Source organism: Hoplias malabaricus, chromosome 3 (assembly GCF_029633855.1).
Source record: "Hoplias malabaricus isolate fHopMal1 chromosome 3, fHopMal1.hap1, whole genome shotgun sequence".
Lineage (NCBI taxonomy): Eukaryota > Metazoa > Chordata > Actinopteri > Characiformes > Erythrinidae > Hoplias > Hoplias malabaricus.
This window is the reverse complement of record NC_089802.1, coordinates 21,134,786-21,162,502: the sequence shown is the minus strand read 5'-3', so window position 1 is coordinate 21,162,502 and position 27,717 is coordinate 21,134,786. Positions and strand designations below refer to the sequence as shown.

Sequence of the window (27,717 nt, the reverse complement as noted above, 5' to 3'; positions counted from 1 at the left end):
TACAGACATGTATTCACACTAACATGTTTTGTTCACTAGCATATTTTAAAAGCTTATGAATGTTAAAGGTATATTCGATCATTTTTAAATTAAATCTGCCATATCTGTAATTTGGACGATTATTGTGGTTGGTTTCCGATGCTTTGTAAAAGAACAAAAAAGCTGTCTACTAAAACTGTCTTACTGTAGAAGACAACAGGCAGGTACTGCAACATCTGCCCCCTTGTCTTCTATTATAAGCCAGCAGGTGTTCTGTTATGTAAAGGGAAATTGCAGTGATGAACCATATGGCACAGGTGTGATAGAAAAATTTAGGTTCAAAACACTAGCATAATCTTTTAATTATTCTGGGCTGTAGACATAAAAAAGTACATTAACTAAAATTAGAAATTTATGATAGATGCAATTATTTATAATGATAAGAATCAGGACAGACAGCATTTCCATTGTACAAACTCAGTAAAACAAAGGTGAGTAGATCTGTGGTTCTTCTTATTAATTAGTGTTAACTTTAGTTAACTAAAGCTTGTTAGGTGTAGCATGGTGGCGCAGCAGGTAGTGTCGCAATCACACAGCTCCAGGATCCTGGGGCTATGAGTTCAAGTCCCACTCCGTTTGTTGGTGTGTTCTCCCTGTGGTTGTGCTCCGGTTTCCTCCCACAATCCAAAAACACACGTTGGTAGGTGGATTGGCTACTCGAGAGTGTTTTTAGCAGGAAACCAAGCTGTTAAACATGCACCAAAGGGAGGAATTTCCTGACTGAGAAAGCTTCTAAGCCTAAGCGAAAACACAGTTGCTGTGATCGTCCTGAGGTATTGGAAGAGGCACACTACCATTAATACAAGTCATAGTGGCCATCCACAAAAGATGACAAGGAACACTGTCTGCTATTTATGCACTTTTGTGCTGAAAAACAGATTTACGAGTGCCTCCTGCCCAGGGCCATTACAATGACTGTATAGTTCCAACTGTGAAACTTGGAGGACGAAATTGGTTAAAATGGAAGCGTATCCAGTATTTTTTAAAGAAGAAGTAAGTAAAAACGATTCCTTGCTCAAGTATGTCACCTGAATCCCATTGAATAGCTTTTGCCAGTCTTAATGTGGAAAGTAGAAGCACAAAACCCCTCAAGCAAAGTGAACTATGACCAGTAGGGGATATGCTGATTTTTGCTGCTTTTTTCTTGATGTATTGTCTCTTTTTGTAATTTGCTGTAATAATTTAGTTCTTCAAAAGGGACATATAATGAAATTATATTATTCAGTGCATGTGCACATTAATTGGGGATCTGATGTTCATATTAACTGGAGATCTTACCATCCCACAAACTGTGAAATTTGACAGTCTGTTCAGGTTTGTTGGGCTGCCTAAGACCTCATCCACATGGATGTGGACATTTTAAAAATGAAGGTCTTTGTGTGGAAAATATTTGGACTATTTACAGGATTCCTGAGGCTTCTGAAGTGGCAAGACTCAATTTAGTTTAATGTAGTTTATTTATTTATTTTTTAAAAATGAATTAATTGTTTTTTTTTAATCTACAAATATATGTTGGGAACAATACATGGGAATTGTTTAATAGTATAAAAGTGATAAGCATGCTGAAAAACAGATATGCCCTGTTTCCTTTCTTTTGTATGCCCTTATATTACACTGAATGCTGGGGGGAAGGGGGTTGAGGGAAAGGGGTTATAAAGATGTTGTTTCATTGACATTAATACCTCTGTACTTTGTAATTGGTATTAAAATGGAAAGTAATAAAACAGTGAATCAAACAAATGAAGGTCTTTGTCTGCGTTTTGTCTTCCCATCCACATGAAAACTGTTTTTCAGGTCACTAAAAACTGAAGTTTGCAAAACGCTTTCCAAGGTGGAGATAAAAAAAAAAAAAAGCTGTTGTCAGTGTTCTTGTGTGAATGGGGAAAATGCACCTTTCGGAAGTGCTGAGGTCACACAGCATACCTGTCTCTGGCTGAAATTCAATTGGTGATAGGAATACAGCAATATCCTCATCTCAGTTCATGCTTTACAACATTTGGAGGTCTCCTTGCTGCCTCCAGATGCCATTTGCTTGCCATGAGAAACATCTTCAGAATCGTATACATTTTTTTTTTTTAATTAAGATTAGAAAGTGATAGTCAAGAGTGATGTACGCACTTTTGTTAGACATTGTATATCTCTGTGGCATTCTCAACCACGATGGATTAGTCACACCAGAGCGCAGACCTCACCATCACAGGATGGGTGTGAGGTTACACGAATCACAGAAGCAGAAACTGCAACCAGTTTCTCAATCTGAACTTTAGAGGTGTGAAAAACATCCCTAACATAACACAGCTGAGAATTAAATACTTGAAGGGTGTTTTGTGTTTTGTGTGTAGCACTGAATATTGAAAGGACACGACTAGAAAACCATTCACTTTTCAGTGTTATTTGTCCCACTTAATCTGACTTTATTCACTCCACATTCAGGCTTGGCCTACATGATATGCTTAGACCTTGCTTTTGTGTTTGTGCTCATGAACATGAACGGGTGACCACCTCTTCAATGTGCTCATGTATAGAAATAGGTCAACCAATCACAGCAGATTTTTGAATGACAAGTGCCACATATGCACACATTTCAATACTGGGCAGTCAGACTGGATAATGTAAGCTGTCTAAGGCAGAGAACCAGTTAATGGAAAATATTAGCGTTGTTCATAATAATCTGTTGCAATTTTTCAGGGACTGCAAACAATCCTTTTTCTGGAATTAGTAATAAAAAGGGAACAATTAATCCAAAATACAATGCTACTGGCAAATGCTTAATATATGAGTGGTATCCAAAGCATGGTTTACGCTCACAATTGTAAAAAAAAAAGAAAAAGAAAAAACAACCCGTTTTTTTGACAACATTCTAAGAATGTTTCCTTACCATTTGCTGCTCTCGAGTCTGTTTGTGTTTGAAACTGCTCTAATGTGTTTATGAAGCCCTGGTGCCAGTAAATGTTTAAAAAAACAAATGGTCTATCTGGTATTCTAGGCTTTATCTCTCAGTGCTTATTGTGTTTTTATATTCTAAATTCCAAATGTTGAAAAGCATGAACCGTGATGAAGGATATTCCTCTATTCCTGCTCCCAAAGATGGGTGCTGTTTTGGATTACTTAAGTTGAAATGTCTCCACATTCGGGAGACATCTAACCACATTACCGAAAGTGCTACAAAACTAAACAATTGGATTTACAAATGAGTTTTTTTGGCAATTCAAACATATATAAACATATTATAAAACAAATATAATCTTACAGACAAGTTGAACTTCAGCCATGTACAAAAAGTCATATTTTTTCCCCTCATATATTTCCACCTTAAAATATGTAGAGATTCTGAATGCAAGCAAACCAGAGAGAACAGCATTTCCCCACAATCGCAGACGTCCCCTTTAATAATTTATTAATCTTTAGATCATTTATAGGGGATCATCCAAATAAAGTGTGACCAATAATGTATTCCAAAGTAATTTTGGAACATTTCTATTGGACCATTCATTTTTAATTTTTCATAATGTGTGCTCAAATGATGTACTAAAGATAGTCACATTTTTCCTTGGACACAAGGGGATATGCCAGTGTCACTAAGATTTGACAGAGTGGGTTCACTGTTTTTGGAAAGGAAAAGATAAAGACAAGATAAAGTTATGAATGTAAGAATATTCCATTAAAAATCAAACTGCACTGCTGTCATTCAGTTAATGCACAGTGTCTCTAGTAGTCCTCTAAATAAGTATATGTCTAGATGTCTAGCTAAATAGTACATACTGATCTTCTGCTTCCCCCCATAGTGATGATATAGTACAATCTCCAGAGGGGTGGGATGAAAGTGTAATATAATCCTGGTATGGTGCTGTGGCTGACATTAGCAGTGGGATACGGAGGGGGATGGGAAACAGAGCGAGAGGGAGACAGACATAGATAGAGAGAGCATGACAAAATGCTTTGGGTGGGTATGCCCAGCTGTGCAGTGGGCCTGGGGCCCACCGGGCCGTAATTATAGCTGGATTAAAAAGGGGCTCTCTTCCCCATCCATCCTGCCAAACATTTTGTCCCAGATTACGGCCCAGCTGCAGTGCTGCTAAGCTGTGCAAGTCGGTCAGTGGTAGCTTTTTCTTCTCTCACAAGCTTCCCAGAGCGGCAGCTCACCCCCAACACACACACACGTCTGATTTGCATGAATTATCTTTTAAGCTTTGCATGCAATATGCACAACGCAGAAACACAAACACACACATGAGATCTAAAGGGTTATTCCTTATTTATTCATATTTCACTAGGTCAGGAACACATGGACAGAACTGTGGCACTTACATTTACAGTACATTACTGAATGTGGCTTAAAGGCCCGTTCATAGAGCTCGGCTTTGCCCTATATAACACCAATTTAAGGGATCAGCTTTTTCCCCCCTCACTACTCATACTTCACACTTCATTCAGTCTTCTTCTTAATCCCCCTGAATCTGGAGCAGACAGTGTAATTGGTTTTGTAACAAAAACGTGTCTGCAGAGCCCAGAATAAGAAAAACTCGTGCACTTGGTACAGTACATCCGGAAGTGGGCAGGGCTTAATCTGCATCATAGAAAAAATAAAGAAGAAAAAAAAAATACATAAACAGCTTCAGAGAGATGACTTCAGAACCTGGAAGACCTTGAGGGCAGACTCGACGCAGCCGTCGAAATTGGAGTGTGTGAAGGCATCGCCCCCGCACACCAGCAGAGGCTCGGAAAGCAGGGTGATTTGCCCTGGGCAGTCAGCCACCGATCCTGTCACCTAATTAGAGAAGAACACAATCGAGCGCACGCGGCATTAGTGCTGTACTAACGATCCACCTTCCAATAGCTGATGCAACCTCCATCTTCTGCTGCTATTGAGTGGGACTGCACGTTCGCTTGTCCCAGATAACCTACATCTCGCCTGAACTCCCAACTGGAAAACTCTCTTTATGAAGCTGATTCATACGAAAACAGGAATGTATGTGTGTGTGTACGTATGCTGCGATACGCTATGTGCCTAGAGAGTAGTTGCTCATATGTGGGACAACAACTTTCTAGGTCCCTGTGTTTAAGAATAATTTTAAGGCAGATTACAAATATATTGCTACATAACTTTATAAATTACTATTAGGCCTGTGTTGTAAAGTTTCAGTTTTTTCAAACTTTCATTCATTATCTGTAACCGCTTATCAAGTTCAGGGTCACGGTGGGTTCAGAGCCTAGCTGGAATCATTGGGCACAAGGCGGGAATACACCCTGGAAGGGGCGCCAGTCCTTCACAGGTCAATATACACACTCACTCACACCTAAAGACACTTTTGAGTCACCAATCCACCTACCAACGTGTGTTTTTGGACTGTGGGAGGAAACCGGAGCACCTGGAGGAAACCCACACGGACACGGGGAGAACACACCAACTCCTCACAGACAGTCACCCGGAGCGGGACTCAAACCCACAACCTCCAGGTCCCTGGAACTGTGTGACTGCGACACTACCTGCTGCACCACAGTGCACCTTTTCAAACTTCATTCTTATAAGTATATTAAAAAAAAAAAAAAAAGTCGACAAAGGGTTAGTTTATATCTCAACTCTTTTTAAAATACAGATTGCAGCCTTACAGATTACCTTTTCCTATTTTCTTTTTTTAAACTAAAATTTTGTCCTTCAGCAGCCAGTTATCTCATTTTTTCCCCTTTTACGTCATAAATGTGATGTTTAGCAGTCATATGAGTCTGCTGTAGTGTGGCAGACTAAGTGAGTTACAGGGTTTAGCACTGCTCTGCTCTTATCTCATTTTCAACAGTCATTTTGCTCTGTCTGTCTGCAGGTTGGGTGTGCCTCAGCAGGGCGGAGACCATTCACTATATTTCAGATTGGCTCAGCAGACCACAGATATCAACGGCCTGACTGCTACAAACTGGGCCTATGAGAGAGCTGAGTATTTTGGGCTAAATACCTAATTGTGACCGTTCTAATCTATATTGTGACTTGCATAAACTCAAGGGGATATATTACGAAACAAGTGCCTTTTTACGGTGCATTCGCACATTAATTTAGGGATCTGCAGCTCCTACAAACCCACAAACTGTGAAACAGAACAACCCATTTTTTTGTGATCAGCCTGAAGACACAGGATAAAACGTGTCATTCTGATTTTGTCCTGCGTCTTATGTGAAACACAAAAACAATGATATAAGGAGCAAAATAAAAACAATGACCATGGAGAAATAAGTGCACAGATTAAACAGGGAGAATGGAGAACAGAGAAGAAATCAAAGTGATTAAAAACCAGCTTTTCTGCTCCTCTCCCCTCACTATTGGGTGCCTCTTCACACTTGAAAGTAAACAGAGGTTCATTCTCAACAAGAAACTGATTGTTCTGAACAGGGCTGTTTAGCCAGGGTAAAAAAAATGGCTATATATGGATAAATATTTGTGTTGTCTTTCAGCATTTCTTCTGAAATGAAGGTGATTCATCTGCAGTTTCATCTGCTCCTCTTTGCTGCAGTAGTAGCTGCAGTTCATCAGTGAAGATTTGATTGCAGTTGCTGATAATGAATGATGACATGAGTCACTCAAACCCATATGAAATATACTGAATGGTGCCCCATTACCCCACAAACACTAAATTCCAGTGCTACACAGCCCAGTGCAGGTGGGTTTTATACCCCATTGCACATGCTTGGCATTGGGCACTGTGATTTTAGGTTGATGTAAAGCTGTTCAAGAGCTTATCGTTTTAATTTATGACTTTTTATGGTGATTATCCAAGCTGTGTTTAAGGTAATTATGAATATAATATTTGGGCATCAATCATACGTTTAAAATTGTACATTCATTCATTGTTTTTACCGATTTATCCTGTTCAGGATCACGGTGGGTCTGTAGTTTTCTTGGAATCTTTGCACAAAAGCCAGACACCCTGGACAGGTTGCCAATTCAACACATGGCATTTCACACTCACACATTAACTCACACACTCACGCATTCACTCACACCTACTGACATTTTTGAATATCCAATCCACCTACCAATGTGTGGTTTTGGATTGTGGCAGGAACCCATAGCACCTGAAGGATAGTGACCGGAAGCAGGTTTTGGAAAAACAAACCCCAGGATTACACAACGGAAACATATCATTGCTGTTCATTTAAAAATATGTATCTCCTAAAAAAAAAGGAAATTTACAAGGAAATAAAATTATCTTTCAATAGAAGCCAATGTAGAAAGATTTTATTCCAAGAAGTTCTGGAGCATACATATTGGTCCATTTATGATGACATTGTTACACAATGTCAAGGATGGGTGCTGTGTTCAAATGATGCAGTAAAGAGAAAATTGGCAAAAATGGAGATACATGTTTTTCATTGGAGAGTAACATTTATTGGGACATGATGATTGGCTGGTTGTCCTGCATATTGCCCTCATATATGTGACATCATCCACAGTTGAGAAAAGTCTAAAAAGCCCTGACATAGGATTTGACGTAATAATTTGTAGCTCTAGTGATTGGACATTTTATCTCCAAATTTTACCTTTAATATGAAACAAACTTCAAACCACTGCCTAGAGCCTGAGCCTGACGCTACATTGCCTCAGTGAGTGCACAAACCTGGGCCTTGCCTGAGAGACGTGTTTGACTCATGCTTCAACAACAAGCTGAGGATTGGACTCCGATTTCCACTGATGGCTTGTAAATGAAACCAACAAAGGCTGAGGGAATGACCAATCCTTAGAGAATGACCAAGCCTGTAAATAAAATCATGAGTCATATGATAAATGGTCATATGATAAAAGCCGCAGAGGCTTGTCAAGCTACAGGCACTGCTCCTCTACGCTACAAGTTAAAGAGGCAATGAGCGAGGCAGTTTAATCAGGGAAGGAAGGGGATAGGAAAATCTAAACCGAGATGAATCATTGTCAAACATCATTAACCTTTACAAGTCACTGTTATTGCTGGTGATATCAAATGCATGGTGTCATTTTATACTCATTATTTCTCATTCCTAGTACATCTAAACAGGAGGAGGAATTCCAATTCAGATGAGAAGTTTCTAAACTTTCATATTTTAACCAATATACTTTTTTGTTTATATACTGTATGACCAAAAGTTTGTAGAAATCTGCTCCACTTTTTTCTGACAGGGGTTTTAACAGGGAGTTTAAGTTGCTTTGATGCAATGACAGCTCTTACACCTCTGGGAAGGCTTTACACTAGAGGCTGAAACACATCAGCATTTAGATTTGAGGCAATTTGTGAGATCAGGTACAAATATTGGATGCCTAGTGCTGGATAACAAATGCAACACCACAGCAAATGTCCAGCACTCCAGACCCCACAGTTGCACTGCTCCATAGCTCCATACTGGGGGCTTTATAAACTGTAGCCCATGCTTGACATTCGTATGGTCATCTTAAACTCATGTGTAGCTACTCCAGAGTGTGTCATTCTACTGATCAATTACCCAATCTGTACGTGCATGACTGTACACCCTTATTAGCAATGAATGTCCCCTAAAGCTTAAAAGCCTGGTTGGACAATTCACAAAGCAGAATGAAATAGATAAAAAACAAAAGACTTGTGAGTGAGCAGAATGGTTCAGATTGAAAAGCAGATCCTTTGAGTGAAATATATTACCGTTTGAAATTTCTCAGGAACATATAAATTCATCAGTAACTGTTTCAGTAATAAGAAAATGAATATGACTATGGTTCACACCTGATGTAAATGGTAAAATATAGCATATTTAAAGTAAATGTATTTAGAAAGTATAGCTACTATAGAACATACTCTGCCCATGTTTAAAATAAATAAATAAACACAGTAGAAATGTTGTCTGCATTGATATTGTGTATCTTAAATGCTGGACTTTGTTTTTCATATTGTATATACAAGAATTTTGATTCAAAAGAGCCGATTCTTTTGAATTGTCCATTAAATAAAAAGAACTGCTATGACCTCTTCTTCATCCAATTCATTTTCCGTCGATACTTTTCATCTGACGCTTTAAGAATCAGCTCAGAAATGAATTGAACTTCCATCTCCGTTGCCTCATCTCCATCACCCATTTAATTATACATCAAAAAGCACAAGGAAACCACAGATTTAAGCTATGAACATTAGATTATTAGTTCACAGTGACTGCTTTCATCATACTGAATGCCTTATCTGTTGTAAATCAGCTGCTATCACTTTCTTCACATGTGCTATGTTCTTTCTGGTGGATTAAACCATAATCTGCAAGAATCCGTTTTTCAGCTCAAACTCCTATTTGTTAAAATGGACTGATAAATTCATGTAGGACTGCCCCTTTTCTTGTGTTGCAATCACTTTCTTCAAAGCATAAATTTTTTCTCATTTTGTGTACTCTCTCAATCAAGAAGATTCCTCTGATTGGCTGGTTTTACTGTACATGCAGGGCATGTTGCTATTAATGGCTATAAAATAACATACCATGGTATTTGATGTGTCTATACAAAACTAAACAAGTTACAGATGAATATCTGTGGTAATTCAAACTGTTAATATACTTAAAATCAAGTTATGCTTCAATCGTACTGTTCCACCTTGAAGGGAATTTCTACATTTGCGGGGAAATCCAATTCTCTCTGGTTGTTTACATTCAGAAGCACAATATCTTTTAAGGTGAAATGGTGTGTTTGAAGGGGAAATAAATACTGTGGTTTGTATGTGGCTGAATTTTAACTTGTCTGTATGTTTTTATTCACTGTTTGAATTACCACAGACACTCATTTGTAACTGGAGTTATTTACTTTTGTAGCTCATTCTGTAATACAGTTAGCAGTTTCCCGAGTTTGAAGACATTTCCACCTTAGATTATTAAAAACAGAAAAACTTTGTCAATATTACCCACCTATGGAGCAGGAATAGAGCAATAATCCTGATTTTGGTTTGTGTTTTACAGTTATCTCTGTTGTCTAAAACACTCCATGGACAGAGAGAGAGAGAGAGAGAACCTAGCATACCGGACAGAGAAAGCTAGTTTTTATAATCATTTATAGACACTGGGGCTTCATAACCACATTAAATGTAGCCCACAGGAAGACTGGAGCACTTGTGAGGAATAATCTTCTGACCTCTGATTTGTTAACATCACCTTTAATAGACACGGAGCTTCTGAAGGTAAACAAATCAGAGATAACAGCATTTCCTCACAATCGTAGATGTTCCCTTTAAGTATATGCACTTCAGTCAATGTAATTAATTACTACCCATCACTGTGCAAAGAGGGAATATTTTTGTTTGTTTTGTTGGTTTCTTTGATCTGGGTGAGTAAGAAATAATTTAAAATCCCAGCATGTTTTTATGTAATCAGTTTTAAGAATTAGTGTCAATAAGTGATTTGAATGAATGAGCTTATCAGGAGATTAATATCTGACAGTCAGTGCCTACAGCTGGTCAGAAGTACTGTGTGATATTTTTATTACTGGGAGAGATTTGTAGTGAGAGGTTAATAGAAGAGGTTAAAAATAGTACTGTGGGGCCACATTTATTGCCTCAGCTATTCCTAAGAATAGAGTGGAAAGTAAAAAGACTTTGCTGTGAGAGGAATCTTGCAGAACAACTGGAATGTGTATCATCTGGAAGTCTAAGCTTTCCTTTGGTTATAGCTTTGTATCCCAGATGTGATATAATATTTATACAGTAAAAACTCTTGGAAAATGCTGGGAAAGGCTGCCAGGTTTAATGTTTAAAATTCAACACAGCTTTACTGCAGAGATAACTTGTTTCTCTCTTTGTGGTACTCTGCTTAAAGGGAACATCTACGATTGTGAGGAAATGGTATTCTCTGGTTTGTTTATGTTTAGAAGCTATGTGTTTTTTAAGGTGGAGTGGTAAAACTGAGGGGAAAAAGGGCTGTTGTTTGTATGTGGCTGAAGTTTAACTTGTCTGTAATTTTTATTCACAGTTTGAATGATTATTCACGTTGTTTAATTTTATAGTAATTTTGGTTTGTGTTTAGTTTTGTGCAGTTAGCACTCTCACTAATTTAGAGTCAGTTCATAAAGCAAAAATAATTCAATATTACCTATGTAAAGATGGTACAATTATGGAGCACAAATAGAGCAATATCCTCATCTTGGTTCATGCTTTTCGTGGTTTGGAGGTCTCTTTGCTGTCTTTGAGCATGCAAACATATTGTAGAGCTAGCAAATGGTAAGGAAACATCCTCAGCATTGTATAAAAATGTGTTATTTCATTAACATCATGAATGTTGCCTTTAAATGTGAAGCAAGGTTCAAGATCTATTACATGGCCAAAAGTTTTAGACACCTGCTAATCCAAAATTTAGTCTGAAGTTAATGATTATAATAGGTGGTTTGTTTCACTTTGCTGCAGTTAAAACCTCTATTGTTCTCAATAGATACACACATCTGTAAAGATTTTATGGTATTTAGCTCTGTGATTAATGCCATTCAGGTACAGATTTTAGATGAATAAGCAGACTCTAACTCATCTCAATGTCAATGGCTGGAACTCAATAACTACAGAGAACTAAGTTCCACTGATTTTCCAGCTCTCTAGTCTATGCTTTGCATTTGACATTGTGACCTAAGGCTTATGTTCAGCTCTTCCAGAGCATCCAATTGCTTTTAATAACTTTCTTTGGAGATTATACAAGGTGGGGGCAGCCATAGCCTTGAGGTTAGAGAAGTGAGCTTGAGGCCGGAGGATCACCGGTTCACCACAGACCACAAACACTGTCCCTTTCTGATAAACAGTACTTAAAGCTCCAGTTTGGTTTCAGGTTTGACTGTGAGAAAACAACTCAAAGATATGGGTCTGAAAGAATATTTCAAACTGTCAAAAATCTGTTACTGAGAAAACAACAACAACAAAAAAAATCCTGCAAATTTAACATAGAAGCTGTTGGTGTTTTTATAACAATGGACAGGCTACTCAAGTTCAGACCATGATATCACACAATGTGTTTGGGAATACTACAATAGTGAACAGCAGAAAAAGTAATACTGAACATATGAGGTGTGGAAAAATAGCTAGTAGATTTCTCTGAAAAATTGAACACAAGCTTCCTGAATTCATGATTTGATTCCATTTTAAAAGTGTTTTATGTCTTTATAATTTCGTGAGGGTGCAGCAGGTAGTGTCGCAGTCAACACAGCTTCAGCAACCTGGAGGTTGTGGGTTCAAGTCCTGCTCCGGATGACTGTCTGTGAGGAGTTGGTGTGTTTTCCCCGTGTCCATGTGGGTTTCCTCCGGGTGCTCCGGTTTCCTCCCACGGTTCAAAAACTCACGTTGATATGTGGATTAGAGACTCAAAAAGTGTCCATAGTGAGTGTGTGAGTGAATGTGTGTCGCACTGTAAAGGACTGGCGCCCCCTCCAGGGTGTGTTCCTGCCTTGCACTCAGTGATTCTGGGTAGGCTCCGGACCCACCGCGAACCAGAGAGGTTACAGACAATGAAGGAGTGAAGGAATTACAAAGAAAGTGATCTATTTCAAGAGTTTATTTCTTTTAATGTTGATGATTAAGGCTTACAGCCAATGAAAACCCAATAATCATTATCTCAGAAGAATTTGTATAATCAACACAAAACACCAGCAAAGGTTTCCAAAATCTTTAAAATGGTCCCACTGACTTGACAGATGTCCAGAAGGTAATTCCTGCTATATCCAAGCATATTAATGGAAAGTTGAATGGAAAAATTGTGGTAGAAAAAGGTCCACAAGCAACAGGGAAAACCACAACATTGAAAAGATTGTCAAGAAAAGGTCATTAAAAAATTTGTGGGAGGTTCATAAGGAGTGCACTGCTGCTGGAGTCAGTGCTTCATGAGCCACCACACTCAGAAGTATCCAGGACATTGGCTACAACTGTCACATTCCCTGTGTCAAGCCAATAATGACCCAGCGACAAGGCCAGAAGTGTCTAGGCCAAGGAGAAAAAGCACTGGAATGTTGCTCAGTGGTCCAAAGTCTTGTTTTCAGATTAAAGTAAATTTAGCATTTCATTTGTAAATCAAAGTCCCAGAGTCTGGGGGAAGAGTGGAGAGGCACACAATCCAAGCTGCTTGAGTCTAGTGTAACGCTTCCACAATCAGTGATGTTTGGGGAGCCATGTCATCTGCTGGTGTTGGTCCACTGTGTTATATCAAGTCCAAAGTCAGCGCAGTGGTCAACCAGAGCACTTCATGCTTCCCTCTTCTGACAAGACATATGGAGATGCGGATTTCATCTTCCAGCAGGACTTGGCATCTGTCCGCGCTGCCAAAAGTACCAATACTTGTATTAATAACCACAGTATCACTGTGCTTGATTGGCCAGCAAACTCACCTGACCTAAACCCCATAGAGAATCTATAAGGTTTTGTCAAGAGGAAGACGAACGGCACCAGACCCAATAATGCAGACGAGCTGAAGGCAACCTGGGCTTCCATAACACCTCAGCAGTGCCACAGGCTGATTACCTCCACGCCACGCCACATTGATGCAGTAATTCAGGCAAAAGGAGCCTTGACCAAGTATTGAGTGCATATATTGTGCATACTTTTCAGTAGGCCAACATTTCTGTATTAAAAATAATTTTTTAAATCAGTCTTTTATAATATTCTAATTTTCTGAGATAATGACTTTGGTTTTCATTGGCTGTAAGCCATAATCATGAGAATTACAAGAAACAAATGCTTGAAATATATCACTGTGTTTGTAATGAATCTATATAATATGAGTTTCACTTTTTTATAGAATTACTGAAACAAATTCACTTTTTGATGATATTCTTACATATGTTTACATGCAGGCTGATAATCCATTCATAATCTAACAGCTCAGTCAGAACACAGTTTTTATCTGATTTAAATGAGTGGATAGTCCTGTTAAATAATCAAGTAAAAGAGTGCATCATTTACAAATTCCGTTGCAAAAGTTTTAAACATATTTTTTTCAGTGTGCTTTAATGAACGCTAAACTGGTAGATGATAATGCACTCCACTGTGTAAGTCTAGCCTGCACAAGTCAACATATCCATGTATTATTACTAGTATAGTGATATTCTTAGCATGTTCTGCAGGGGCCAGAAATGCTTTCATTAAATTGCATAAAACACAAGCGAACCAGCTGATTGAGTCGAGGCGATTGGACAGTGAGAGAGACCTCTGAATGTGTTAAAGTATGAAAAAAAATGAGGATGTTGCTCTGTTCCTGCTCCATATGTGGATAATGGACTTATTTTTGCTGTTACAGTTACAATACTTAAGGAGGAACTGACTCCAAATTCCGAAGAATGATAAACACGTACAGAAAGTGCTACAAAAATAACTAACTTGAGTTACAAATGACTTTCTATGGTAATTCAAACACTGAATAAAAGCTTACAGACAAGTTTATCTTCAGCCACAAACTAACTACAGCCAGCATGCACTCAAATTTAACATTCCACATTAAAGGATGCAGAACATAAATGGGAGGAGCGAGTTTATTTTACTGCAAGAACAGTAGTTCTCCAGAATACACTATCGTGCCTTTAATTTGTAACTGGAATTAATTCAAATTAATTGGAGAAAATCTTTGCACGTAAGCATACAATCTCAGAAAAAAGGTAGGGTAGAGGTGCATTTTTGGTCACTAAATGTACAGGATGGGCCATTTATATGGATACACCTTAATAAAATGGGAATGGTTGGTGATATTAACTTCCTGTTTGTGGCACATTACTATATGGGAGGTGGAAACTTTTCAAGATGGGTGGTGGCCATGGCCATTTTGAAGTTGGCCATTTTGGATCCAACTTTTATTTTTTCAATGGGAAGAGGGTCATGTGACACATCAAACTTATTGGGAATTTCACAAGAAAAACAATGGTGTACTTGGTTTTAACGTAACTTTTAAACAGTGTAATTGTATTTTTAAAGGTACAACAATGTGATGTGAGGAGATGGGAGTATTGGTAATCTTTCATTATAGAATTGTGTAAAATAAAAAAGAAATAATAATAATAATAAATAAAACAATACAAGTCCTGGAAAAGAAATGTGTGGATGGAATCAACACAACTTAAAAATCTACAATTATTAAAGAATATGGTCCAATTATGTTCCTTAATTAAAGGTACTGTATATGCACCCTCGAGGGTAACACCACAGTGACAGGTTTTCTGAAACTGTAGCTTCTGTACACTTGGTATACATGTATATACAAATATATAAGTGTCATGTTGCCCTCTGAACAACTTCCTACAATGTTACCCAATGTTTAATGGTAAAAATGAAAATGCAGTATGTTAAGCACATTCCTGCTGGGTGTATGGCCGATTACAGAGGCTTCTGTTGGCCCCAGCTCTGTTCCTGATAAACATCGAGGTGTAGTGCACTAAAGCCAAGGAAATAGTATCCATTTCCTGGGGCTTTTAATAGGCACCGGTACAGACGATGCACTATCATCGCTGCCTCCTAAAAACTTTGTTTCTCCCTCCTCCCTCATGTATCTTTAAACGGTAATCTGTGTGTAAATCAAATGATAAATGTTCTGGCTGAAACTTGGCCAAGAACAAATTGTTTGGTTTACTCTAGCAGTAAGTTGATATTAGCAGGGCTGACCTCCTGCACCTCCTCCAGTGCATTTGGCTCTACACAGCTCTAGAATTTACAAGCAAAAGATGCAGGGATGGCTACTTATAAGAATGCACACTCACTAGTGGTGTAAGAAAATATCAATACACTTGAGTACTTGAGAGTGGGAATATTTAGGGTTCCACAACAATGTAGGCAATGCAAACGACATACATGTTCACTTGTATACTTTTTTTTGCAGGAATCCTGCAATCTCTTTTACTTTTGAGAAAAACATTTCTGATTACATTTTAAGGTGTAATTCCTTTCTTCTGATTGGTTAAATGTGATTTTCATTTGTAATGACAAAAACACTGTATATAATATTTAGAAAATGTTTCTTCACCATTGCTGGAAATCGGTCTAATCTGTATGCCCCAGTATCTGTAAATGAGTGAAAAAACAAACACTCTCATCCCGTATGCTAGGCTTTCTCTCTCTCTTTCTCTCGAGTTTAAAACTGAGAATAAAAACACATACAGACAAGTTAACCTTAAGCCTCATAAAATTATGCATTTTCTTTTATTAACTACACAAGAAAATAAAAACTGGTTTACATACTAGAGCAAAATGGGAACCTTTAAACAGGATCCAAAACGTGCTTGCAGAATTATTTAAGTAAACAAAATAAGAAAATAGAAATCAGTGTTACACATGCAGATCCCTCTGATCTGATTAAAAGTGTGTTTATGTACACAGATTTTATGCTTATGGTGGTGTGTTTCTTATAGCATGGCATTTTTCCTTAAAACTGCAGTATATCACCTTGCTTACAATATATTGAATCAACCCATGTATCATGATATGAATCGTATCGCCAAGTTCTTGCCAATACACAGCCCTAACACTCAGCCAACATCATCCTTTACTATTGACAGTACACAAAAGTATGGATTCAGCATGTTTCATTGTATAATACTCTCCAGGCATGCATACACTTCTTCCTACAGGCTCGGGGCAAAGATGTAAAACCAGCCCTTATCACCTAAACACTTAGAAGCAGCTTGATATCACAATGCACACTCTTTCCTAATCCTGTGAAGATTACACACTCCTCTTGAACGTGAGCAGTTTGATGAAGAGTGACTCAGAGAGATTGTGTACACATGTGACAGCATGAAGCAAGGCCCTTCACTTGTGACATTTCCTAAACGAGTCACACTTCTGAATTTCTGTTATGTAATGTCATGACTGGCTGAAGTGTTTCTCTGTTAATTTCTCCACACAAAATATTCTGATGCCAGCAGAAAGGACCACTGAAGGGATACTTTTCTGTAAAATCATTAAAGAAGTTATGCTATCAATCGTTATGTACACATTTAATGAGCCATTAATTGCAGCGCACTGTGGAATGGAAAAAACTATTTATCACATACAATAATTAACAGAATAGGAGAAGCTAGTGGGTCACAAATAAATGCATGAAATGTAATAAATATTTTTAAAAAGTTGTTAACAACATTTACAATTTACTGAATTCAGCTTAAGGTGACCCCAGTTTGGACACATATGTTAAACATAGCACAAGGTGTCAGGGGACTGTTGATATCCTTAATGTGTTTACAAACTGTGGGCTTTATGGTGTAATTGTATATACACTCCAGTAGGGAAGTGCCAAATTAATTCATGTCACTCAATTCATGTACTATGCCCTGTATTCTTACATTTGTATGCATTATTTACATGCAGATGTTAAAAGTACTGAAGTACATTATTTTAAATACTTTTAGTGTACTTCAAAATATTTTATGTATTTTATCTAAAAAAAAAAACGATATTTACATTATATTTATGCATTTGGCAGATGCTTTTATCCAAAGCGACATACAAAAGAGGATCTAACATTCGAACTACAGCACAAATTATACAAAATACCTTACATTAAGTGCAATATGCCAGGAAGTAATAAGTGCATTAAAGAAAGACATTAAGTGCAAAAGATACTCTCGGAAGAGCTGGGTTTTCAATGATTTCTTGAATGCAGAGAGGGTTTCAGTTGCTCTGATAGTGCTTGGAAGCTCGTTCCACCAGCGTGGTACCAGAGAAATATACACTGGATAGTACAATACATTATATGTTGATATATCCCAGTATTTTTTTCATTGCTATCTGCTACTTATTATTAAGTAAACACATGATTTTCCATCCTCTACACAAGAATATGTTACATTACTAAATGTCCACTCATTGCTTAGCAACTGTAATTAGGCCTGAAAAGCTTTTCAGCTTTCAAAATAAAAGACAATACTGCAACATTGTACAGGGTTTTTTTTTTTCCAACTCAGTGCAGTTTGGATGTGGGTGTGAAATTTTACAGATTTGCTAAAAAGAAAAAAACACTTGAGGAGACATGACAAAAAATACCTTTCGATAGTTAAATTGAAAATATTGTTTCTGTAAACCATGGTAAAATTTTAATTAAAATAGTTACTTGAGTTAGTAACTATTTAACTACTTACTTAATAAACATTCTCTATACTGAAAGTGCTGGATTAGTGCTTTGTTTACATATAAATATGTATAGAATACATTTTTAACACTTCTTAAAGATTCTTAAATAGTTAAATTAAATAGTCTGGTTAAAGTACGTTTGGGTAATAATTTGCATGTCCTACAGAATGAACACCTATCTGCATATTTTAACACACTTACAGTTCATGTGCTGAATTGAACACTTTGAAATATATATATAATACTGTGGCCTGGCCTATGGCCTTTTTTATGTTTAATTTTAAAATATATTTACCTCAACAAATATATTTAGAAATGAGAAAAACTTGTATATAAGTGTGTTCCTTGAACATTTTACCTAGGATGCTCAAAAAACATTGTACAACATTGTACATATAATTGAATATGCTTGATTCAGTGTGCTGACACTGTTTTAAAATGTGTGTTTAAAATGTATGTGTGTGTGTAGGCCCAGACAGACCTTGGCCCATTCTCTAGCCTGCAGTGAGAGCTGGTCTCCCACACAGATGTTCCATGTCCTCTGACCTTAAGCTGAGGCCCAGCTTTGTGTGTCACAGAGGAGCCTGGCGTGGGGGTAGGGGTGAGAAAGAAAGAGAGAGAGAGAGAGAGAGAGAGAGAGAGAGAGAGAGAGAGAGAGAGAGAGAGAGAGAGAGAGAGAGAGACGGGTGCACAGTGAGCTACTGTAAGTAAAGCCAAGTGTGCATGTGTGAGGGGTTGAGTATTTGGTTGTGGGGGTGTGTGTGTGTGTGTGTGTGTGTGTGTGTTTGTCAGTAAGAACACAACTTTACTGTATTTCTCAAAAAAAATAAAAAATTCCTGCACATCATTAAAGTGTAATATACTGCATTCTCATTCCGGACCTTAGATAAAAGAGATTAGAGTTTTTCCCTCTGCTGGCTCATCCGGAACATTCTCTCTACATGAGCCTGTTCCTCATCACAGAGCCCTATAGGCCTCCATTACACCCCACGTTATTAAATATGGATGCCTTGCACTGTACAGCAAGAAAGCTTTTCATTAGCAGCACTTAAGCATGTTCGAGCCAGGGAAAGAAAAAAAAAGCCTCTCAGTATTTTCTCTTCTTGTTAGACCACAAAGATCCTGAAGAACTTTCACCACAAAAACCTGCCTCGTTCCAAGAAAAAAAAAAGATCAATATGATGGAACACTATGACAAGATACAGACACATGGTAACATGGTAGAAAAAACTGCAATTTAATAAAAAGTTTAATACAAATGTTTGTAGATACAGAGATTCTGGAAAGGTTTGTCTTTCCCTCTGATATATTACTAGCAAAGTTGAGTCCTGTTTCTAAACTAGCAAACTATCTGTGCTATTACCAAGGGTACATATTTTGTACATTTAGTTAGGGAACATAATTGTACCTTATTCTATCATCATTGTAGATTTTAAAGTTGTGTTGATTTTTTTGCGCTCCATTTCATTACCAGACCTTTTTTTTTATTCTACACAGTTCTATAATGACTTATTACAAATATTCACCTCTCCTTCTGGAGAAGAGAATGCAATATACCTTTAGGGATCACAGCTGGACTTTAACACCACTGTTTTACCTTTAAAGGTACATTTACATTATTTGCACATTTAGTGATTTATCTGCACAATATTTTACTGTACCTTTTATTTAAAAACAAAACAAAACAACTGTAAGGGTAAAAAAGTCTTCCAATGAGACATGTGATGATCTTTTCAAAGTACCGCTAATGCTACATCATTGAGCAGCTCAATATGCTTGGAGGAGAATACTAACTGTTACATCAGCTAACAAATATGGTTAATGGCTTTAATTGTGGTAAGTAATGGGTGTAAGAGGGAGGGTATCGCCTTAGCATCAGCAAGGAATGAAAATGTTTTCACCACTTAGTTGTTTGTGTCACTTCTTTGCATGTTTTGCAGTGTATTAAGGGAGACTTGTAGGATTATTGGAAAACGCTGTTCTCTAATTAGTTTATGTTCAGAAGCTCTGTGTCTTTTAATGTGGAACAGTATTTTTGAGGGGAAAAAATTGACTGTTGTTTGTGCGTGGCTGAAGTTTAACTTGTCTGTAAGTTTTTAATCACTGTTTGAATTACAGCAGAAACTCATTTGTAAATCGAGTTGTTTAGTTTTGTAGCATGTTCGGTCTGTGTGTACTTTAATACAGTTAGTACTCTCCTGAATTTGTAGACATTCCATCTTAAGTAATCCAAAACAGCAAAAATAACACAATATTACCCCTCTTTGGAGCAGGAATAGAACAAGAGGGTTGGGTTGTTGCTCTATTCCAGAGTTGCTGTGGTTGAATTCAGCACCAGAGCCAAAGATAAATAAATAGAGTCAGGACAGAGTCATGGTTAATCCACTGTTTACAGCGGAGTGAGATCATAGTGAAAGATGACACACATGAAAATGCTGCCGAACAGTTTGTGAACAGTAAGAACCGCAGAAAAAATTAGCCAACACGTGTTGTGCCGTACTGAAAACAGCCTCAGAAAACAGAAACTGAGTACTTTCCTGTTTTTATTTCCTTTTATCTATTTATACATCAAGCTGCAAATTACCCCATCCAGTTGTGTACTGTAATAACAATTTATCTGAGTTTCTGTGCTCTTTCTAGAGCTACATTCTCTGGACACAGACACTGTCACGGTTCAGTATTGTTTGGTTAAAAACAAAAACATGCAGGTAGGTGGATTGGCTACTCAAACGTGTCCCATACAAGTGAGTGTGCGAGTTTGGTGCCCTATGATGGACTATTGCCCCATCCTAGGTGTGTTCCTGCATTGATTGACCCAATGATTCTGGTTGGACACCCCATGACTCTGAACTGGATAAAGAGGTTGCCAAAAATGAATGAATTGAATGAAGACATGTGAATACATTAAAATGCATAGAACATGTTTATATTAAATCAGCGCATCATACACATACACGTCTGAAAAGCAAGCATTTCAAATATTTACTTCTTGATTAACAAGATATCTAGAAAGGTTTTCCGTGTTCTCTATTTACACTTCAAAGAAAATAAGGATTACATATGCAAAGACAAAAGCAGATGGAATTCTTTTCTCACCTGAGAGTATCTCCATTTATGGCACTTGATATTTTGAGGCTGGGGGAGTTCAGGCAACTCTTTCTGGAGCTCCTGCAATATTACTGGCTGCACCTCCTCCAGAGTCTCCTCCAAGTGCTGTAGGCCAAAGGGCACAGAGGTGTGCACTACCACGGAGGGCCCATGTTCATCTGATTCTACACACACACACACACACACACACACACACACACACACACATCAGTCCTGCACTATTCAGCCTGGACTTAGCCCTGAATAACTTTTACCTGTTCCCAAATTTAAAGAAAGATCTAAGATCAAATAATGAATGATGAATGGACCATTATACAGTCTTTTTACATTGACTACCATTGAACATTAACAAGTTTTTTTTCCTTCTCCTGTAAAGTTACTATTTTTGGAGAATTAAGGAAATAAAAAGGCCAATTTCAGGATTTAACAAATGAAGTAGGGTGATTATATAAAACTATTTTTAATTTCATATTTATTTTACTTCATATCTATACTGAGAACGTATTGACAGCTTCTCATATATATGGCAATTCTCTGTTAATTTCCTTTAAATAAAAAAGATGTTAAACATGTTGAGAATCTAACACATTAAGAAAAATGTTTCAGTTTTATCCAGAATATATTCAATTCAACCAAGAGTATTGGCATATTACAAAATTAAATTTGACCAGGGGTGCTCAAAAAACTGCATACACAACTCATTCATTCATTGTCTGTAACCACTCATTCAGAGTGAGTTCAGCGACTACCCTGGAATCACTGGGCACAAGGCAGTTACACACCCTGGAGGAGGCACCCGCTCTTTGCAGGGTGGCACACTCACTCACACCTATGGACACTTTTGAGTAGCCTTTCCACTGAACAATTTGTGTTTTTGGACTGTGGGAAGAAACTGAAGCACACAGAAGAAACCCAAGTGTACATGGGGAGAACACTGCCCTGACAGACTGTCACCCAAGGCAGGGCTCGAACCCTGGAGCTGTGTGACAGAGACACTACCTGTTTTGCCACTGTGCTTCCACATACAGAACTCAACAAAGATTTAGAGCCTCTCCAGTGAATAGTTTTTACCATGTTTGCATGTGGTGTTTTTATATGCTAGGAGATGTATAATGAATAAAATAAGCTAATAATACCATGGCTGAACATTTCTGCTTTTAAACAACGGTGTTCCGAATACCATCCCAAATGGGTGATTTTACACAGCCAAGGTTCCTGATGTCATAAACTACAGAACCAAACTTGTCAACTTGCATGTTCAGAGTGATTACCATAATTATTAGAACAATACACTGCCTGGCCAAAAAAAAGGGTCACACACTTATTTCAGTGAACCACCGTTAGCTTTGATTACAGCACACAATCGCTGTGGCAACTTTTCCACAACCTTCTACAATGTAACAAATTTTTTCATTAATTTTTCCCCAAGATCTTGTATTGATGACAGGAGATTTGGACCACTGTGCAAAGTCTTCTCCAACACATTCCAAAGATTCTCAATGGGGTTCAGGTCTGGACTCCATGGTGGGCAATCCATGTGTGAAAATGATGTCTCATGCTCCCTGAACCACTCTTTCACAATTTGAATCCTGGCATTGTAATCTTGGAATATGCCCGAGCCATCACGGAAGAACACAATCCATAGGCTTGTACGGTAGGCATTAGGCATGATGGGTGCATCACTTCAGGTGCCAGTCTTCTTACCCTGATACCCCATCACACTGGAACAGGGTAAATCTGGACTCATCAGACAACATGATCTTCGCATTGTGCTCTTACTTTCACTATTAAACATATCCCTGAGTTGTGCTGTTGTTTTTCTAAAATTTTATTTCACCAAACATTTAAGTGATCGTCGATCACGATCATGATTTTTTTTCTGACCACATTCCTTCCTCGAAGATGATGTTTCCCAACTGTTCTTACACATCTTAAATAATGCGTTGGACAGTTCTTATCCCGATTTTAGTAGCTTCAGCTATCTCCTTAGATGTTTTTTCTGCTTAATGCATGCCAATAATTTGACCCTTCTGAAACAGATTAGCATCTTTCCCACCACCACAGAATGTGTCTTTTGACATGTTTGTTTAGCCAGTTAGAAGCTACTCACTGAATCAGATGGGGTTAAAGAACTCGTTGCTGGCTGAAACATAATCACTCATGCAGAATGGGAGGCTCTCTCTTATTTGTTTAGTTAAATCCACAAGACAGCACTTAATCTTCTCCTATAACTCTTCACAAGATGGGAGAATACAGAAGAGGGATCTTCGACCATTCCTCTTTGCACAACCTCTCTAAACCGTCCAGAGTCCTGGGTCTTCTTCTATGCACTCTCTTCTTCAGCTCACCCCACAGGTTTTCTATTGGGTTGAGATGGCCATGAGAGGAGCTTGATTTTGTGCATCGTGAACCATTTTTGAGGAGATTTGGCCACATGTTTAGGGTCATTATCTTGCTGAAAGACCCAGTGACGACCCATCTTCAGCTTTTGGGCAGAGGCCACCAGATTCGGATTCAAAATGTCCTGATATTTCAAAGAGTTCATGACTCCAAGTATCCTTACAAGGTTCCCAGGTCCTTTGGAGGAGAAACAGGACCACAGCATCACTGATCCTCCCCCATATTTAACAGTGGGCACGAGGTGTTTTTCTGCATACTCATCCTTGGTGTTATGCCAGACCCACTTAGAGGGTTTGTTGCCAAAAAGCTCCATCTTGGTCTCATCTGACCAAAGCACACAGTCCCAGTTAAAACCCCAGTACCGCTTGGCAAACTCCACCCATTTATACTTATGAGTATAACTCAGAAAAGGCTTTGTCCGTGCATGCGTCCCAAACAGCTTGTTGGCATGTAGATAGCGCCTGATGGTTGTTTGGGAGACCTCGTAACCCCAAGGTGCTACCATTTGATTCAATCCTCTTACAGTGAACTTTGGAGAACTTTTTACTTCTCTTACCATCCTTCTCACTGTGTGTGGTGGCAAAATACACTTGCGTCCTCTTCCAGGCTTTTTTGTCACAGTTCCAGAGGTTTTAAACTTTTTTGATGGTTTCTCTGACTGTAGATAAAGGCATCTGCGGGTGAGTGGCTATTTTCTTGTAGCCATTGCCTGATTTATGAAGGTTGACACACATCTGCCTTACTTGAATAGTGTGCTGTCTTGTCTTTCCCATGTTTAAAAGTGAGTAAGAGAACTAGGCCTCTGTGTAATGCCATATTTATACCCCAGGGAAACAGGAAGTGATGAACTACTAATTAAAGGTTCCTAGATACTTTGATCCACTTTATACACTACAGTAGAAATGACATAAATGGTTAAAATACATTTATTTCCAAGAAATTCTTAAGGGTGCCAATAATTATGGAACAGGTCATTTTATGGGAAATAATTATTTCTTAGTCAGACTATTTTCTTTTTTTTCACTTGAGTCGAAGGTTGCTTTTTTCTAAAATTTTTCAGAGTGAGAATATGCTTCTGCAATACAAAAATAATTTATTTTAAGGCTTTTAACACATTTTAACTAGGGGTGCCAATAATTATGGAGGGCGCTGTATTTCGGCATTGCCACATGCCATTGAGTAGTGTGCATTTGTTACTACAGCGAAAGTGGAAGAGAGTTTTTTATGTGTTTAAGCAGAGCTGGAAGTGAGCTGGTAAACTCAAGCTGCAGTGGCAGGTGGAGATAGAGGTGGGAATTATTTGGATATTTATAGGTCTGCATATAACAAATGAAGGCCAAGTATAGAGCTGAATCTAATGGCATTTTTTCTCACTTCATATATATCTATCTATCTATATATATAGTTATAGTTATAGGTATATATTCTTCTTCAGAATGAGAGGTGAATATTTGTGTTACAGAACTGTGTAATAACATAATATCATAATAGAAATCCTGGAGATGAAATTGGGTGTATGAAATCAACACAATTAATATCTACAATTATAACAGAATAAAGTACAATTATGACCCCCTAATCAAAGGTACACAGCAGGTAGTGTCGCAGTCACACAGCTCCAGGGACCTGGAGGTTGTGGGTTCGATTCCCACTCCAGGTGACTGTCTGTGAGGAGTTTGGTGTGTTCTCCCCGTGTCTATGTGGGTTTCCTCCGGGTGCTCCGGTTTCCTCCCACGGTCCAAAAACACGTTAGTTGGTGGATTGGCGCCTCAAAAGTGTCCGTAGGTGTGAGTGAATGTGTGAGTGTATGTGTTGCCCTGTGAAGGACTGACACCCCCTCCAGGGTGTGTTCCCACCTTGCGCCCAATAATTCCAGGTAGGCTCTGGACCCACTGCCATCCTGAACTGGATAAGCGGTTACAGATAATGAATGAATGAATGAATAATCAAAGGTACTGAATATGTACTCTTGAGGGTACCAACACAGTGACAAATATTTCTGACCGTGTAGGTAGGTTACTTCATTATATAAATAATCCTTAGCTGAAGCAGCCCTGAAATGATTTGTTAGATCATTTGTTAAACCAGCTGTCAAAATGATCATTAATAGGTTATCATCTAGCAGTAATGTTTAGCTGAAGCTCTGAATCCCACACAGGTCTGTGAGCTCAGACCTCAGTTTCTCATCTTCCAGCAGATCAAGGAAGAAATGAGAAAAGTTCTGAACTTCCCTCCAGTTCCAGCTCATACATTAAGCATTGTGTGGAGCAGCTAAAGACGCTGTACTGAGCATGAGGTAAATCAGCAGTGGCAGCTGCACAGCGAGTAGAGAGGTGGACTGAAAATGCCACAATCACTTTCCTGACTGGCAAAAAAAAAAATCCTCTTTGAATTCTCTGATTTACAAAGGCATAGAATCTTATTTCAGAAAAAAGTACTAATAAATCAAATACATGACCAAGGCTAAGAAACATCTTTAGAACTTTTAATTATAATTACTGTATATTTAAATATTCTTATATTAGGCAGCAATAAAGAGACAATACATTTATATTAATAACTGAAAGGGAAATCCCAATATTTTTTAGCAGCAGCACTTGTATACATACTTGAGAGAGAGAGAGAGAGAGAGAGATGCTAAAGTTAGGGTTAGTTAGTCACCCTAGTTAGTCATCCTGTGCAGTTTTATCTACAGCTAACACTTGAGCTAAGAGCACTAACTATAATTCCAAACCTTTAGAAGATTTTTCTCACAGAACCTCGAGTTAAAACCAGTGTTTTTGACTCACAATGAGTCCACAAGACTGAAATTAGGCCTCATTTTCAAATGTCCCTTTTCACCTTAAAGGTCATTGCTACTCTGGGCTCAGCACTGCAGAAATTTCATTCCTAAACTCCTAAAGGAGGACAGGAAACCACCCCCCTCTTCATATGATGACCTGTTGACATTCTGAGTGACTCATAACAGTCTGTGTGCACGTATTACTGCATCGTGCGACCTTCTGCCAATGATGCCAACTGGACAACTCATATAGAGCATCACTGCTCGCTGAAAGTCTGCAATCGTGGCTGTTGGGTCAGACAATCCGTCAGTTCTCCCTTTCCATGATTTGAGTAGGTTGTCCAGATCCTTAATGTACAGGTGTGTTTCTTACTGTTACAACTGCTCAAATTGCTACCTACCATTAGCACCCGAGCATGAAACTTGAATCATTGTCAGACCTACCTACAAATGTTAATTTCTGTCAGTCAATTCCTTCAGGATTCAACAATTTGAATTCAACAAAGTGTATTTCCTACCAGAGATGGAAGAGAAAATCATTCTCATGGTGTCAAACTTGCCCATCCTATACAATGTATCTTTACATATACGTGGGGACGCAAAAAAAAAAAATTAAAATGCATGTATGGAGAAACCTATCTGAAACTGTTGGGATTTCCGGTGAGTATGATTAAGGTGCATTAACAGCCAAAAGTGGACTGTACCAACAAGCCTCTAAATTGCACTGTGCTGCTATGGCATTTGTTTAGCGTCAATAAAATTGTAGCAACTAAAGTTCATCTCAAGTTCAGAAACACCCCCAGGAGATGTGGGATCAGTGTGTCACGGATCACGGGACGGACTGACAGAGGCGGACGCATTTGCTAAAACACGGTGAGATTTAATTTAACAAACGATATACCAAAACCATGACAGACAACAGAGGAAACAACAATACTGGAAATTTAAACTAAACGACAGGACTTGGACTGGAGAGAAACAACAGGACATGAACAGGAACAAAGGTGAAACAATACGACTGTGAAATTAAACAAAACGACATGACTCGACTAGACTTTAACTTGGACAGAGGAAAACAACAAGACTCAGTACATAGCAAAAGACACGACATGACTAGGGAACCAACAGTACAATACGAAGTGAAATGAACGACAAACAGGACGTGAGACAAGAGGGCTTAAATACAAGACATAAATGAGACACACCTGGACAGATAACGAGGAGGACGGGTTAACAGATGACACAGACGAGGAGGCGGAACAAAGGTCGGAGACAAGAACATAAACAAAACATAGCCATGTGCTAGAAAGAGCACATGACCGGGGAAAACAGACACGACGAGACGAGGGCGTGACA

General features: G+C 38.3%; 1 protein-coding gene across 4 annotated transcripts in view; it reads right to left on the bottom strand.

Moving 5' to 3' along the window:
* rnls (renalase, FAD-dependent amine oxidase) overlaps positions 1 to 27,717 on the bottom strand; it is a 106,585-nt gene that overhangs the window by 23,309 nt on the left and 55,559 nt on the right. For 2 of the 4 annotated variants that reach the window (XM_066665878.1, XM_066665879.1), the window contains exons 6-7: positions 21,168 to 21,343; positions 4,288 to 4,807 (exon numbers count right to left, since the gene is read on the bottom strand). In XM_066665878.1, coding sequence (XP_066521975.1) covers positions 4,655 to 4,807; positions 21,168 to 21,343 — 329 coding nt within the window. In that variant the 3' untranslated portion in view covers positions 4,288 to 4,654. Of the gene's footprint in view, positions 1 to 4,287; positions 4,808 to 21,167; positions 21,344 to 27,717 lie in introns of those variants that run through there. The other 2 variants (XM_066665876.1, XM_066665877.1) reach the window with 1 other exon arrangement.